This window comes from Anolis sagrei, chromosome 7 (genome assembly GCF_037176765.1).
Source record: "Anolis sagrei isolate rAnoSag1 chromosome 7, rAnoSag1.mat, whole genome shotgun sequence".
Lineage (NCBI taxonomy): Eukaryota > Metazoa > Chordata > Lepidosauria > Squamata > Dactyloidae > Anolis > Anolis sagrei.
In genome coordinates, this window is record NC_090027.1 from 44,382,596 (window position 1) to 44,398,947 (window position 16,352).

The window sequence follows — 16,352 nt, forward strand, 5'->3', positions numbered from 1 at the left end:
TCACCTTTCCCCAACCGGCCCTCTCCAAGGCTTTCCTGAAAAATGCCCCAGTGGCAGCTAAGCAGGGCCAGATTGTGCAGGAAAAGCACAATCAAAGCAATCCCGGCAGGTGGACATCCAGCCTCTCCTTAATGAATACTACTACTACTACTACTACTACTACTAACAGTAATAATAATAGAGTCAGAAGAGACTGTAAGGGCCATCTAGTCCAACCCCTTGCTATGCAGGAAAAGCACAAACAAAAGCATCCCCGGCAGGTGGACATCCAGCCTCTCCTTAATGAACACTACTACTACTACTACTACTACTAATAATAATAATAGAGTTGGAAGAGAGTGTATGGGCCATCTAGTCCAACCCCATTCTGCCATGCAGGAATAGCACAATCAAAGCATTCCCGGCAGGTGGACATCCAGCGTCTCCTTAATGAATACTATTACTACTACTACTATTACTACTACTATTAATAATAATAGAGTTGGAAGAGACTGTATGGCCAATCTAGTCCAACCCCATTCTGCCATGCAGGAATAGCACAATCAAAGCAATCCCGGCAGGTGGACATCCAGCCTCTCCTTAATGAATACTACTACTACTACTACTACTACTAATAATAATAATAATAATAATAATAATAATAATAGAGCTGGAAGATAATGTATGGCCCATACAGTCCAACCCTTTGCTATGCAGGAAAAGCACAATCAAAGCATTCCCAGCAGGTGGACATCCAGTCTCTCCTTAATGAATAATACTACTACTATTACTATTACTAGTACTACTACTACTACTACTACTACTACTAATAATAATAATAGAGCTGGAAGAGACTGTATGGCCCATCTAGTCCAACCCCATTCTGCCATGCAGGAAAAGCACAATCAAAGTATTCCCGGCAGGTGGACATCCAGCCTCTCCTTAATGAATAATACTAGTTATCTATATAAACAGAAAGGTAATGTTCATTTGTGGGATTAACATAACTCAAAAACCACTGGACGAATTGACACCAAATTTGGACACAAGACACCTGCCAGGCCAATGAGTGACCATCACTCTTAAAAACACTGAAAAACACAGCAGAAAAGACTTTAAAAGCCAAAAAAAATTACATTACAACTCATGCGTAGCCCCCCCCCCCCCACACACACACATATACACATATACACAAATATTATAAACACACATATACACACAAAAAACGCATATACACAGAGTGGGCCATAGCAACGTGTGGCAGGGGATGGCTAGAAATAACAACAACAACAACAACAACAACAACAACAGAGTTGGAAGAGACTGTATGGCCCATCTAGTCCAACCCCATTCTGTCATGCAGGAAAAGCACAATCAAAGCATCCCCGGCATGTGGACATCCAGCCTCTCCTTTAGTATTATTATTATTACAACTATTATTATTAATAATATTAATAATAAATCTGGATTATCAGTGTCGCCATTCCAGGTGAGAGTCGCATTGAGGAAAAACAACAGGAAAAACTCAACCACTATCAAGACCTCAAAATCAAACTGCAAAGACCAGTCCAGGTGGTCCCAGTGGTCATGGGCGCATTGGGTGCCGTGCCAAAAGATCTCGGCCGGCATTTGGAAATCATAAACATCGACAAAATCATGATCTTTTTTTTTTTTTTTTATAAATGATCTTTATTGATTTTAGAATAATACAATAATACAACATGTAAGGTTAAAAATTGCAACAAGAAGGAAAAAAGAGGGAGGGTAAGGCAAAGGAGGGAAGGGAAGGGTGGGTGGAGGGGATGGGTGGTCTGACAAGTGGGCCAGGGGGTGTTGGGACTGGGTAACAATGAGGAGTGGAGGGGAAGGGAAGGGCTGTGGGGGGAGGTTACAAATATAGAATCTCGCCCTGGAGTGCATTCTTGCGGGGCCATTTTAAGGGTTGGGTCTCCTTATACTATACGTCATGAGGTGGTCAGCCGCTTTGATAGCCGATTCACCCTCTAAGGGGACGATGTCTGAATCGTGGCCCTTTGCTGTTTGTACCTGAACCACAGGTACCTTATGCCCTGTGGGGCCCTCTCCCTGGGACTCCCTCCATAGCCTAGGGGTGGGGGTATGGTTAAAAACAAAAGACTTCCGTTTGGAATCCTCACAGAGTATTCTAGGTCTCTCTATCGTGATCTAACATAAGTCCCGAGGGCGGGTTTGCACCGCAACTCTCTATCGCTCTTAACTACTGTGCCTCTTCTTACTTTGGCTCCATGTCTAGTCTGTCATATCTCTGCCTTTCATATTCATCGAAGTTGGACCAGTCCGTTTGTCTGACTGGATTCCCGGAGCTCGATCTCAGCAAGAATGTCAATTTGTCCATATCTCTTATTTCGGAGATTTTTTCAAGCCATTCTTCTATATTGGGAATGTGTTCTTCCTTCCAATGTCTCGCCAGGACTATTCTCGCGGCGGTAGAAATGTAAGTCCAGATTATGTCCTCATTGTTGTTGAATTTGAGGTCATCGTCTGTCAGCCCTAAGACGAAGTACTCAGGTTTTCTGGGGATTTTCTTCTTGAGTATATTTTGGGACTCAGTCTGAAGTTCTTTCCAAAATTTCTGTACCCTTGGGCACGACCACCACATATGAAAGTAAGTTCCAGGGAGGGATTTGCATTTCCAGCACTTATTTTGATATCTGGGATACATTTGGCTTAATTTGTGAGGCGTTAAATACCATCGGTGGAAGGTTTTTAGCCAATTTTCCTTTAAAGCGGTGGAGTACGTATATTTCATCTTCTTGCGCCAAATTACCTGCCATTCCGTTAGTTTTATTGGGCGGCCAAAATTTTTTGCCCAGAGAATCATACAATTTTTTATCTCCTCAGTTTCCGTCTCCCAGGTTAAAAGTAAGTTATAGAGTTTGGAGATGGTTTTCCTTTCCGTGTTCCAGATTGCTTCCCAAGGGGCCGCTTTTTCTACAAATCCGAGTTCCGAGTCCGCTTTGTATGTCTCTCGAAGTTGATAATATTGCAACCATGTCAAGTTTTTAAAGGATTGCACCAGGTCTTCCAGTGTTTTCAGATTCCAAGAGTTGTTACTTCTGCTTTTCACTAGCAGGTCACCGTATGTCGGCCACTGCTGCCAGCCAAGTAGGCGCCTTTGTTTCGCCTCAAGTGGCGACAGCCATAAAGGGGTTTTATTATATAGATATTTTTTGTATTTTGACCAGACTTTAAGGAGGGCAGATCTAATAAAATGGTTTCTAAAGTTACTCTCTATTTTTGCTCTATCGTACCATAGGTACGCGTGCCACCCCACTCTGAGATTGAAGCCTTCTAATGTTAAGATGTTTGCTCTTCTGAGAGTGATCCAGTCCTTTACCCAAGCTAAGGCGCAGGCCTCGAAGTAGACTCTGAGGCTGGGGAGTCCGAAGCCCCCTCTTTCTTTCCTGTCTATCATAATGCGATGTTTCATCCTCGGCTTCTTCCCGTTCCAGATGAATTTGGATATGTCTTTACTCCATTGATCGAAGACTTTATTGTTTCGGATTATAGGCAGGTTTTGAAAGAGGTAAAGGAGTCTGGGCAAGATGTTCATTTTAATCAGACCTATTCTTCCTAGCAATGAAAGATTCAATGACTTCCATTTGGACAGATCCTCTTTCACCCTTTTCCATGCCGGCATGTAGTTGTTTTGTAATAACTGGGCGTTTTTAGCCGAAATCCATATCCCGAGGTATTTAATTTTTTTGTTGATTGCCAGTCCCGATATCTTTTCCAATTCTTTTTTCATCTCGGCTGTCATATTTTTTGTCAAGAGGGTTGTTTTGTTTTTATTGATTTTAAAACCCGATACCTTGCCATATTCTTCTAGCTTGTTCAACCAGCTCCGGATGTTGTTGACTGGGTCGTCTATGATGCAGATGACATCATCTGCATATGCTCTGATCTTGTAGTCTTGGTTGTCTATCCTCATGCCTTTGATGTTACTGTCTTCCTTAATTGTTTTCAGAAGGGTTTCCAGAGCCATAATGAAAAGAAGCGGCGATAGAGGGCAGCCCTGTCTAGTGCCTTTGGAGATCTTTATTGGTTCCGACAGTTGGGAGTTTATTAGAAGTCTCGCCTCTTGTTTCGAATATATACCCTCGATGGCATTCTTAAAGGCGAATCCAATATCAATTTCTTCTAGTAAGCATTTCAAATATTTCCAACTTAAATTGTCGAAAGCTTTTTCGGCATCTAGTGATAGCAATGCCAGTTTCTTTTGAATATTATGGTCGTAGTACTCTATGGTGTTGATGATTGTTCTTAGATTGTCTTTAGTGCTTCTCCCGGGAAGAAATCCTGCTTGTTCTTCTCCTATCCACACGGTTAGGAATCCTTTTAATCTTTTGGCGAGAATAGATGCGAAAATTTTGTAATCCGCATTCAGCAAGGATATCGGCCTGTAGTTATGTATTTCGGCTTGCTCTGCGTTTCCTTTCCTAATTAGGACGATTTCCGCTTCTTTCCAGGAGTTTGGGATTTGTCCTGAACTCATCACCAGATTCAGCACCTTTTGAAAGAGCGGGAGGAGTTCTTCTTTCATCGTCTTGAAGAAGCAGGCCGTGAAGCCATCTGGCCCTGGCGCTTTATTTGCCGGCTGACTCGCAATCGCCTCGGAAATTTCCTGAATTGTGATTTGTTTATTTAGCGCTTCTCTCTGGGAGTCTGAGATTTTCTCTAGCTTCAATTTACCTAGGTAGCTTGTGATTTCGTTTTCTTGAGAGTCATCTTTGTTGTAGAGGGTAGAGTAGTAGTTCTGAAACTCTTTGATGATGTCTTTGTCCTTCGTTATGTAGTTTTCTCCATTTTGGATTTTGGTTATTCGTTGTGCTTGTTTTTTCTTCCTTACTTTCCTAGCCATCCATTTACCCGGCTTATTCGCCTGCTCGAATTCTTGCTGTCTGATATATTTGTATTTTTTTTCCAGAGACTCTATCTCCCAACGATGTTTCCTTTTTTTTAGCCACTTCAGGTTTCTTTCTATTTTTAGATTGTCCGGGTTCCTTTTAAGTTCTTGTTCTTTTTCGTTGATTTGTTTTTCCAGCTGTTTAATCTCCATGTTTTTCTTCTTATTTTTGATCGCATTTTGCTGAATTAGATACCCCCTCATGACCGCTTTTAGTGTATCCCACACTATTAGCGGGGAGATATCTGGTGTATCGTTCAGCGTTAGAAAGTCCCTGAGCAGCTCTTTGTTTTTTTTTATATCCGTCTCTGTTTTAAGTAAATTGTCATTAAGTCTCCACTTTCTGACATCGGGCTTTTTATGTAGCTGTAGCTCTAGAGGGCAGTGGTCGGATAGATCTCTGGCATTTGTTTGTATTTTTTCAACCTTGGGCAGAATTGAGTTGGAAGCCCATATCATGTCTATCCGAGACCATGATTTATGTCTAGGTGAATAATACGTAAATTCCTTTCTGTCCGGGTGGCAGTGTCTCCATATGTCCTGTAGATCGAATTCTTCTTTAAATGAGAGAAATTTTTTGGGGAGGAGGGAGTTGTTCTTGTTCCTCCTTCTACCTTGGCTTTTATCTAAGTTCGTGTTTAGTATGCCATTAAAATCTCCCATTACGATCAGGCTATCAAATTCTGTTTTCAATATGCTTTCCTTCAGGGTATCTAAAAATTTACCTTTAGGCCCGTTAGGGGCATATATGTTACAAATCAAAATGCTCTCATTACCCAGTTTTACTTTTATTGCAACCATTCTGCCCTCTTGATCTTTCAATTGCAAAAGGCCATCTGACTTGGATCTGAGCGCATCATTCGAAAATACATCACACAGTCCTAGACGCTTGGGAAGAGTTCGATTTGTGATTTTGTGATGCGAAATCCAGCCTAGAGATCTCGTCTGCTGTGACATACTGTGCTTTTATGTCAATAATAATAATAATAATAATAATAATAATAATAACAATAATAGAGTTGGAAGAGACTGTATGAGCCATCTAGTCCAACTCCATTCTGCCATGCAGGAATAGCACAATCAAAGCACCCCTGACAGATGGCCTTCCAGCCTCTGTTTGAAAGCTTCCAAGGAAGGGGCTTCCACCACACGTTTTAGTGGCCCTCCTCTGAACACCTTCCAACTTAGAGTCAATATCTCTCTGGAATTGCTTTGCCCAGAATTGGAGACAGGGTGGTTCCAGGTGAAGAAGTCTGAGAGAGGGCACCAGGGCTTCCCTCAGTCTGGATACCCGACCCCTTTGGACAAAGTCCAAAATCCCATTGGCTTTTTACCTGCAGCATCACATTCTTGGCTCATGTTCAACTTGCCTGGGGTTGCAGGATGCTCTCTGTAAAAGGCAAGCAATATACCCCTCTGAATAAATGACAACCTCATCATAGAGAAGGTATGGGCAAACTTGGGCCCTCCCTCCAGGTGTTTTGGACTTCAATAGGCTGTTAGGTAGGCTGTTAGGAATTGTGGGAGTTGAAGTCCAAAACACCTGGAGGGAGGGCCCAAGTTTGCCCATACCTGTCATAGAGTCTTAAGCAATTCAACATAGTTTGTGCTCCAAAAGCAAAGTTTCTGGAGCAGAACAACTCCTTTCAAAGTAAGGATCGCACAGTTAAACAGGAAATGACACTTTCAAACCAGGAACAGAAATAAAATTCCACATTTTGTCACATTTGTGCATTTGTGTACGTGGGAAACAATTTGTATTGAGTCCTGGAGAAAAGGCAGGATATAAGCTTGCCAGATTCCTCCCTCCCATTGCTGCTGCTGAACTCTATCCTATACCACTTGTACTGTAATGTTTCCCAGTTCATTTGGCTAGTTGTTTAGGGAGGATGTGTGTGTGTGTGTGTTTTGTCGTGCCAGGAGTGACTTGAGAAACTGCAAGTCGCTTCTGGTGTCAGAGAATTGGCCGTCTGCAAGGACGTTGCCCAGGGGACGCCAGGATGTTTTGATGTTTTTACCACCCTTGTGGGAAGCTTCTCTCATGTCCCCCTGCATGAGGAGCTGGAGCTGATGGAGGGAGCTCATCCGTGTTCTCCCCAGATTTGAACCTTCAGTCCTGCCGATGAAGTTGATAGGAACTTTAGGAGGGTCTGCCCCAGGAGGAGAGACCCTGAGACCCCACCAACGAGGGATCGCTACTTTGGCGAGCAACGAGAAGCCTGATTTTCAGCAATTTTATTTCCAAAATAATCCAGAAGAAATCTCACCAAAGTTGAAGAAGCGGCACCAATTCAGCTGAAAAGGATGCAATGTAGTAATCATTCGCCTACAGAGCATGTGGTTACAGAGATCAGAGGCATTTTTATAGGAAATATAGGCTTAGAAGTTTCAAAATTCCCGCTCCCCACCTTCCTCCCGGCTCGATGGTGATTGGCTGGCGGGATAACAGCTGGGAGGAGGCGCGGCCGCCCTCCCCGCGCCAGAGCCAATCACAGAGCTCCTCCGCTGCGCAGGAGCCAATCAGGAAGCTCCCACCGCCTTGGCGCGCTGGCGAATCAGGAGGAATGGAGGCGGGACGAAAAGAAACAATGCTTTCATGAGTGGATTATAGGATTTTCATGTCTGGGGGCCCCTTGAGTCCAAAAACCAGCCTTCTAAAGAAGCCAGAGCTATAGTCCTCAGATGGGTCTGTGATTAGTAATGATTACTTAATCCGAGTTTTCCTATCACCATCAGATATGACACAATGAAGTGGCTGGGGTAGATGTCCATTGTGGAGAGTTTTGAATGAAGAAAACAGTTTCGGGGGATCTAGACTTTCCGAAGGTCATTTTGCCCCCCATTGAGATGTGATCAAAAGTATGCCAAGCAGGGGCCCGAGGGGTTTCCGTATCCACGGTTTGGAGGAGCGCAGATTCAGCCTCCCCGAGACGCCAGGAAGGCATCCCGGGCAGGCCTGCAGTCTCCCGCGTCCTGGAAAAGATTAGTTTCATGCATTTGGATAGTTTCAGGCAAGAAAGAGACACAAAGTATTAAGCTAGAGAGTTTAAGAGTTTCAATTTGATTAATCTTTATTTGGGGATTAGTGACATAGTTGGGGCGAGCAAGGAAGTGAAAGGAGAGAGCACACGGCTGTGAAGAGTCCCTGGTTGAAGGTAACCTTATGTCATTAATCTACTAACACACTCCACGTCCCACCCCCCTCACTATGCACAACCACCCCACCCCAACCCGGATCAGTCAGGCAACATCCCACACTGTCCGACATACAGCCCCCCCACCCAACCTTTAGTGAGACACCCCGACCCCCCCCCCCCAATCCCTCCTCTAACAAACCCCAATCCCTTACTCCCCCCCCTCTTTTAATGTAAACTCCAACACATCAATGACTAACATCTTATTGATGTATTGATACCAAAAAATCTCAATAAAAATTATATTAAAAATAAATAAATAAAAAAAAGAGTCCCTGGTTGAGGCTGTTGCTGGGGCACATTTCATCAGTTTGGCAATCAGGAACTGTGGAACTCCCTGCTGCTGGTCAAACCAGCTTGAAGGCAGGGGCCTGGGATGCCCTCGATGACACTGGTACAGGGGTTTAACCCACTGTGCCACGGCGGGCTAGGGCGTGGGTGAAAAAGAGGCAAAGGCCAGCCTTTGCTTCACCCCAAACGCAGAGAGCAAAGAGCCGGCTTCTGGTGCATCCGTGGAGGTTGGTGGCCGAGACCCCTGTGCCTGAAAGTAGGGCAACACACACCCAGCACGGCCAGCGCTCTCTGCTCGCCCGCTACCTGACCCCACTGCATCCATGGGTTGGGGGCTGGCCCTGGGTGACCTCTGTGCCCCCTCCGCTGCCCGACACAGAGACCGACGTCATGCCGGCACCTTTGAACCTCTGTGTTGTGTTTACCAGGTGCCGGGTGGCGGGGGTCTACGGCCAGGCACCCAAACGTCCCGCTATCTCCTCTGGCCTCTTGCATAAAAGGAGAACCACTGCATGCATCCTAGGGATCCTGGCAAAAGGAGGCAGCAAACCCCTGGCAAACAGGTAAGGAGACTGTGGCAACCGCCCATCAATCTGTAAGGAAAGAAGCTCTGCACCGGCGACACTGACCAGGCACCGTTACACTTAGGTTTTGGAGCTGGACTTTCCATACAAAAGTAGGCAAAGAGGGATGCATCATGCAAGCAACACGGGCAGTGCCCATTGGATGGAGACTGGAAAAGAGACACATGTCCTCCCATGGGTTGCAGCATCGGCGCTCCTAACACAGGCTTCCTTTTTGTGCCTCCTTGCAGAGTCCGAGGACCGCCATGATGCCCGGCGTGGCTCTTCTCACCGCATTCCTGTTGGCCTTCTCAGGTAGGGAGTCTTCCCTCAATTGTCCGGCGGTGGAAGGGACAGGGGCATCTTTGGGAGGAGCCGCTGGAAGGACCAGGGGGGAGGCCTTGATCCAGGAGTCTTTAGGGCAGTGCTTCTCAACCTGGGGGTCGGGACCCCTGTGGGGGTCGTGAGGGGGTGTCAGAGGGGTCACCAAAGACCATCAGAAAACATAGTATTTTCTGTATTGTCGAAGGCTTTCATGGCTGGAATCACTAGGTTCTTGTGGGTTTTTTCGGGCTAGGGGCATTTCTCCTGACGTTTCGCCTGCATCTATGGCAAGCATCCTCAGAGGTTGAGAAGGTCTGTTGGAAGTAGAGTAGAGTTTGGAGAAAATAGAACTTGCCATTTGGGAGTTGTAGTTGTTGGGATTTATAGTTCACCCACAATGAAATAGCATTCTGAACCCCACCAATGATAGAATTGGAGCAAACCTTCCACACAGAACCCCCATGACCAACAGAAAATACTATGTTCTTGTGGGTTTTTTCGGGCTATAGAGCCATGTTCTAGAGGCATTTCTCCTGACGTTTTGCCTGCATCTATGGCAAGCATCCTCAGAGGTAGTGAGGTCTGTTGGAAATAGGAAAATGGGTTTATATATCTGTGGAATGGCTGGGGTGGGGCAAGGAGCTCTTCCCTGCTGCAGTCAGGTGTGAATGTTTAGCTGATCACCTTCATTAGCATTTGAAGGCCTGCCTGAGCCTGGGAAAATCTGTTGCTGGGAGGTGTTAATCTGTGCCTGGTTTTTTCCTCTCTGTTGTTTAGCTGTTGTAATTTTAGAGTTTTTTTAATACTGGTAGCCAGATTTTGTTCATTTTCATGGTCTCTTCCTTTCTGTTGAAATTGTCCACATGCTTCTTGTGGATTTCAATGGCTTCTCTGTGTAGCCTGACATGGTGGTTGTTGGTGTGGTCCAGCATTTCTGTGTTCTCAAATAATATGCTGTGTCCAGGCTGGTTCATCAGGTGAACCAGGCACAGATTAACACCTCCCAGCAACAGATTTTCCCAGGCTCAGGCAGGCCTTCAAATGCTAATGAAGGTGATCAGCTAAACATTCACACCTAACTGCAGCAGGGAAGAGCTCCTTGCCCCACCCCAGCCATTCCACAGATATATAAACCCATTTTTCCTAATTCCAACAGACCTTCTCAACCTCTGAGGATGCTTGCCATAGATGCAGGCAAAACGTCAGGAGAAATGCCTCTAGAACATGGCTCTATAGCCCGAAAAAACCCACAAGAACATAGTATTTTCTGTTGGTCATGGGGGTTCTGTGTGGAAGGTTTGCTCCAATTCTATCATTGGTGGGGTTCAGAATGCTATTTCATTGTGGGTGAACTATAAATCCCAACAACTACAACTCCCAAATGGCAAGTTCTATTTTCTCCAAACTCTACCAGTGTTCACATTTGGCCATATTGAGTATTTGTGCCAAGTTTGATCCATATCCATCATTGCTCATGTCCACAGTGTTCTCAAGGTCAACCAGACCTTCCCAGTGTTTTCTCTTGGTCATGGGAGTTCTGTGTGCCAAGTTTGATTCAATTCCATCATTGGTGGAATTCAGAATACTCTTTGATTGTAGGTGAACTACAAATCCCAGCACCTACAACCCCCAAATGACAAAATCAATCCCTGTCCAACCTCACCAGTATTCAAATTTGGGTGTATTGGGTATTGGTGCCAAATTTGGTCCAGTGAATGAAAATACATCTTGCATATCAGATATTTACATGACAATTCATAACAATAGCAAAATTATAGTTGTGAAGTAGCAACAAAAGTAATGTGATGTTTGGGGGTCACCACAACATGAGGAACTGTATTAAGGGGTCACGGCATTAGGAAGGTTGAGAACCACTGCTTTAGGGAGCCAACCTGGCAGCAGAAAGACACCATGCGCTGATGCAGAGCAGCATTGTTGGAAGCCATCTCCTTACAGAGGAGCTATGCTTTCCTGCAGGGCAGGGACCTCTTCCAACTATAACACTCTTTGATTCTATGGAGAACCACCTGGAGAACAAACCCTCCAGCAGCCCCAGGGACAGATTCAACTAATCTTTAATCCTCCTCCCATTTAGGGATGCAGATAAAGCATTTGATAACATTTATTGGACATTTATAGCTGGATTTCTATTGGCGATAGAAGGCAGGGAAAACTTTAGAAATGGCCTCAGCTGCAAACTGCAAAAATAAAAAATAAACAAAGATTTAACACACAAAATAGAAATCCAAAAAAGGAATAAGACATCGAGCTGCTTTTATAATGTCCCTTCCCTCCGCTTTCCTCCTTTTGTACTCGGCTTAACTTTTGGCTCTGCTCTGCTTGTGCATTCCTCCTTAGTAATAATTTATTTATTTACTTACTAACTTACTATATTTGTATATCGCCCTTCTCACCCCATTGGCTGCCTTGGGCTTGCTTTGCATTTGCACATCCAAACGTGTCCCCGTTTCCTCCTGTGAAATGCAAGAAAGTCCAGAAGGACACCGTGGACCCACTGATATGATCCCTGGTGGTGGTGGTGCTTACTTATTGCTCAAGCAAGCTCCGTTACACAGCAGCAAGGATGCACATTAATAGTTGGTGTATGTGATATGTGCTTCCAAAATGGTCTTCTCCTCCTCTCCCTTGCCTTGCGCAGCCTCCCAGGCCGGTCCTCTGCTGAGCAGCTCCGGGGATGATGCCCGCCAACTGACCCGTGACAAGGATGCTGCGGAAGAAGCCCAGCGGCTCAAACTGGCGCAAAGGACACCGTGAGTGGGGCACCCTTTGCCAGGCTTTCCTCAATCTGGAGTGCCCTCCAATATGGGTTGGACCACAAAGCACATCAGGTCCAGGCGGCATCATTCATAGAATGCATGGCCAGGCTGGATGGAGAGGATGGGAGCTGTGGTCTGACACATCTAGGGAGGGGCAATGTCTCTCGGAGTATTTGCAGCAGCGGTGGTGTACCAAGTATGGTCCGCTGCCCTGCAGGGATTTCACCCCCCTTCAACATCCTTGGGATCAGCACTCTTGCCATTACTATTCATGCTCTGCATGGACATGGCTACATACAGCAGACTTGCAGACTATGCATCCCTGGACACTCCTATGCGCAGGTGTGCCAGTGTGGAAATGGTCTCCATTTGTGGGAAGTAAGCTGGGCGTGTGTCGGTTTCCTCTTGCACTTGTGGAGGTCATTGTTGTTAGGGGTAACTACCCTAAACATAGCAGAATATCCAAAAATCAAACAGGATACAAAAGTTGAGTAACATTAGCTAGCAGAGCATAAAGTGCTGTTTGATGTGGCTGTAAAGAATTCAGAGCTTAGGAGGCAAAGATGCAGAGTCCAATCTTTAAAAACATCACAAAAGATTTATTTACAATGATAAGAAATAACTGCCTGTCTTAATAATTGAGAACTGGGTCTGAACTACTCCAACACCCATCTCTTCTAAGTTTTCAAAGGGGGGGGGGGGGAACACCAATCACTAAACCTCTCCTGACACACAAGCAGAGAGAGATCTCAAAGCACACAGCACATACTCTCCAGACTAAAGTGCAAGAAGGCAGAAGTCCGATTCAAAAAGGCTCGCAGTAGAAAAGGATCTCATTCAGAATGAGAACAGAAACAGAGAAGAGAGAAGAAGAAATTAGATGCAATCCCAACTGTCCTTCAGGGAAACCCTCAGACTAGTCTAAATTAATCTAACTAAACTCTTCCTCATTGAGGACTTGAGACTTGGGCAGTGTGGAGTTGAATTCCAACAGTTGTGCCTGTCTCTTGAGAAAGAGAAAGACAGAATGACGGAGAGGTGTGCTATTCCTTGAACCAAGCAAGCCAACACAACAGACTGGGGGCCTGATCCCATTAGGAAATATCCCTATGTGTGTGTGTGTGTGTGTGTGTGTATGTGTGTGTGTATATATATATATATATATATATATATATATATATATATATGAAAATCCCTGTGTGTGTATATATATGTATGTGTGTGTATACACAGTGTTCCCTCACTACTTCGTGGTTTGCTTTTTGCGGACTCGCTGTTTCGTGGGTTTTTGCCTCCCAGTTTATGAATGGTTGCCGTTGTCCAGAGCGGCGTTCTAATCCCTGTGTGTGTATATACATGTCTCTGTGTGCATACACAGTGTTCCCTCACTACTTCGCAGTTCGCTTTTCGCGGAATTGCTGATTCACGGGTTTTTGCCTCTCAGTTTATGAATGGTTGCCGTTGTCCAGAGCAGCATTCTAATCCTTGTGTGTGTGTGTTTGTGTGTGTGTACACAGTGTTCCCTCGCTACTTCGTGGTTTGCTTTTTGTGGACTCGCTGTTTCGCGGGTTTTTGCCTCCCAGTTTATGAATGGTTGCCGTTCTCCAGAGCGGCGTTCTAATCCCTGTGTGTATATGTGTGTGTGTGTGTGTATACACAGTGTTCCCTCACTACTTCGCAGTTCGCTTTTCGCGGACTCACTGTTTCGCGGGTTTTTGCCTCCTAGTTTATGAATGGTTGCCGTTGCCTAGAGCGGCGTTCTAATCCCGCCTCCTGGCAACGATGGAGTGTGGAAGGGGGCTTCATCCTCCCCTCGGGAGAGAGGCAGCCCATCAAGAGAGATTGCAAAGCAAAGCAGAGATAGCTAGCAAAAAAAAAGTGTGTGGTGCCTTTAAATCTCTCCCCGCTTCTGCCTCACCCTCAGAATGCGATATACATACATAGCGTGCCTACTTTGTGGATTTTTACTTTTTGCGGGTGGTCCTGGAACGTAACACCCGTGATAAGTGAGAGTACACTGTACTTGAAAGGGTTAGCATTGGGTAGAGTGGTGAAAAGCGGTTGGAGAGCTCCCTCAAGTGGGCTCCTGCAGAAATGGAGAGAATTGGATAAAGGATTTAGAGAAATGCAGTTTTCATGTGGAGCTTTAATGGAAATATAGGTATTTGTTGAATTTTTGCAATGTTTGTGCTTTTTCATTGTGTTGTAACCCGCCTCGAGCCATAGGTAGAAGTGGGTAGGAATAATAATAATAATAATAATAATAATTATTATTATTATTATTATAATTATTATTCAATTTCATTCAATCTACTTATTGCAATACTAATAATAACAACAACACTTTATTTACACTCCACCCTTCTTCCCAAGAGGACTCAGAGCAGATTACAGTCTATGTAAACAGACACAGGAAAACATTCATTGCCTTGTTACAATGCCATACAATGACACAAATACGCAGACAAAGGCAAAGGCTTCTCCTTTAATTTCTGGCTCTGGTGGAGATGCTCATCTCCATTTCCAGCCCGAGAAGCCTGCGTTGTCCGTAGACAATTTCTGGCCATGTGGCCAGCATGATGACATGGAGCGTTTTTTGCCTTTCCTGCTGAGGCGGTACTTATTGATTTATTCACCTTTGAATGTTTTTGAACTGTTAGGCTGGCAGGAGCTAGGGCTAACAGAGGGGGCTCACCCTGTCCCGCGGATTGGAACTGCCAACCTTGAGGAGCACAAGGGTTTAACCCAGTGGTTCTCAACCTGGGGTCCCCAGATGTTTTTGGCCTACAACTCCCAGAAATCCCAGGCAGTTTACCAGCTGTTAGGATTTCTGGGAGTTGAAGGCCAAAAACATCTGGGGACCCCAGGCTGAGAACCACTAGTTTAACCCATTGTGCCACCTGTGGTCCCACTATATTTACCACACGGTGCATTCTGGTTTTTCCTTTCCTGTGCAGAAACCTGAAGGATCGCCTCCAGGATGGCGATGGCCACCCCATGTCCTATCTTCTGGAGAAGCTGTCTGTGTTGACCGGTGGCCTGCAGCCCTTGTCCTACCAAGACGCGAGGAGCCTTCGGGAGCTGATCGGGAGGGAGATGGAGGGCCTCCACACAAAGATCTCTCCTTACCTGGGTGAAGAGGGCCAGCAGGTTGGACAGGCCTTGGATGACGTACGCTGCTGCTTGGTGCCTGTCGCGGAGGAAGTGATGAGCCAGGTCTCACTCCTCACAGAGGAGCTCAACCAACAGCTCGGGCTGTCGAGTCCCTCCTTTGACGGTGTGGATGTTGTGGCTCAGCAAGTGGCAAAGGATTTTTCTGACATGTCTGAGGATGAGGGGTTTCAAAGCGATGGGTCTGTCAACGGACGAAGAGACACAGGCAGTTGAGGCTGATGTTTTGCATTCCTGTGATCATTCAAGTGAAACCCGTTCTCTTGGGAAACTGCCTTCAGCTAATGGGGAGTTTTCCCGAGAAGCCAGATTAGATTTGAGAACGGAGGGAGTGAAAAATAGACTAATTAGACATTCTGAGAGAATCCGTGAGAAGACCTTGAAGCCCAGGTGCGCCCGGCATGATCTCATGGCTACTTGGTCGGGCTTAAATTAAGTGGCATTGGCTTTACACCTCTACAACGTTGCTAAAAGGATGGCATCCCTGTCTCAGCTCTCAAGTTCATGATTCAAGTTTCTTGTTCTGTTTCATGCCTTTGTTCCTTGGAGAGCTTGTCTTGGAAAAAGTTCCTGGTTTCTGGATTCCTGCTTGAAGTGCTCCTGTGGATTTTGGTTCTCTTGGCTTTATGTACCTTGTCGTTTTGGATGATTGCTATTTTGTATTTTCTATTCTACTGACCCTTTTGGAATTTCCCCCTTTTCCTCCTTTGTACCTATTTTCTTTAATAAATATTTTTAGATAAGAACAACTGGACTCTGGTATGGTGTTGAGTGAAAAGGTGTTTCAACGTTAGAGTGCAACACAGGTGAACCAGGTCTCCCTCCATGCAACGGAGCTCAACTGGCAAGTCGGGATGGCAAGTCCCTCCCTTGACGGTGTGGATGAGGTCCAGATGTTTGGAGTGAATAAGGGCTTTGACACTGAGCTTTCCTCCATACTACTACTTCTACTACTACTACTACTACTAATAATAATATAAGCCTGTGCCACTGAGCTTTCCTCCATACTACTACTTCTACTACTAGTACTACTAGTACTACTACTAATAATAATATAAGGCTGTGACACTGAGCTTTCCTCCATACTACTACTTCTACTACTACTACT

At 45.2% G+C, this 16,352-nt stretch overlaps 1 protein-coding gene across 1 annotated transcript; it reads left to right on the top strand.

The window, feature by feature from the left end:
• Window positions 1–8,831: 8,831 nt before the first annotated feature.
• LOC132782327 (apolipoprotein A-V-like) lies at window positions 8,832–15,623 on the top strand. Its single transcript, XM_060787022.2, has 4 exons — window positions 8,832–8,972; window positions 9,224–9,287; window positions 11,956–12,067; window positions 15,031–15,623. Exons 1-4 carry the CDS (start codon window positions 8,922–8,924, stop codon window positions 15,458–15,460), a joined length of 657 nt encoding a protein of 218 aa, XP_060643005.2. The 5' UTR covers window positions 8,832–8,921; the 3' UTR covers window positions 15,461–15,623.
• Window positions 15,624–16,352: the final 729 nt, after the last annotated feature.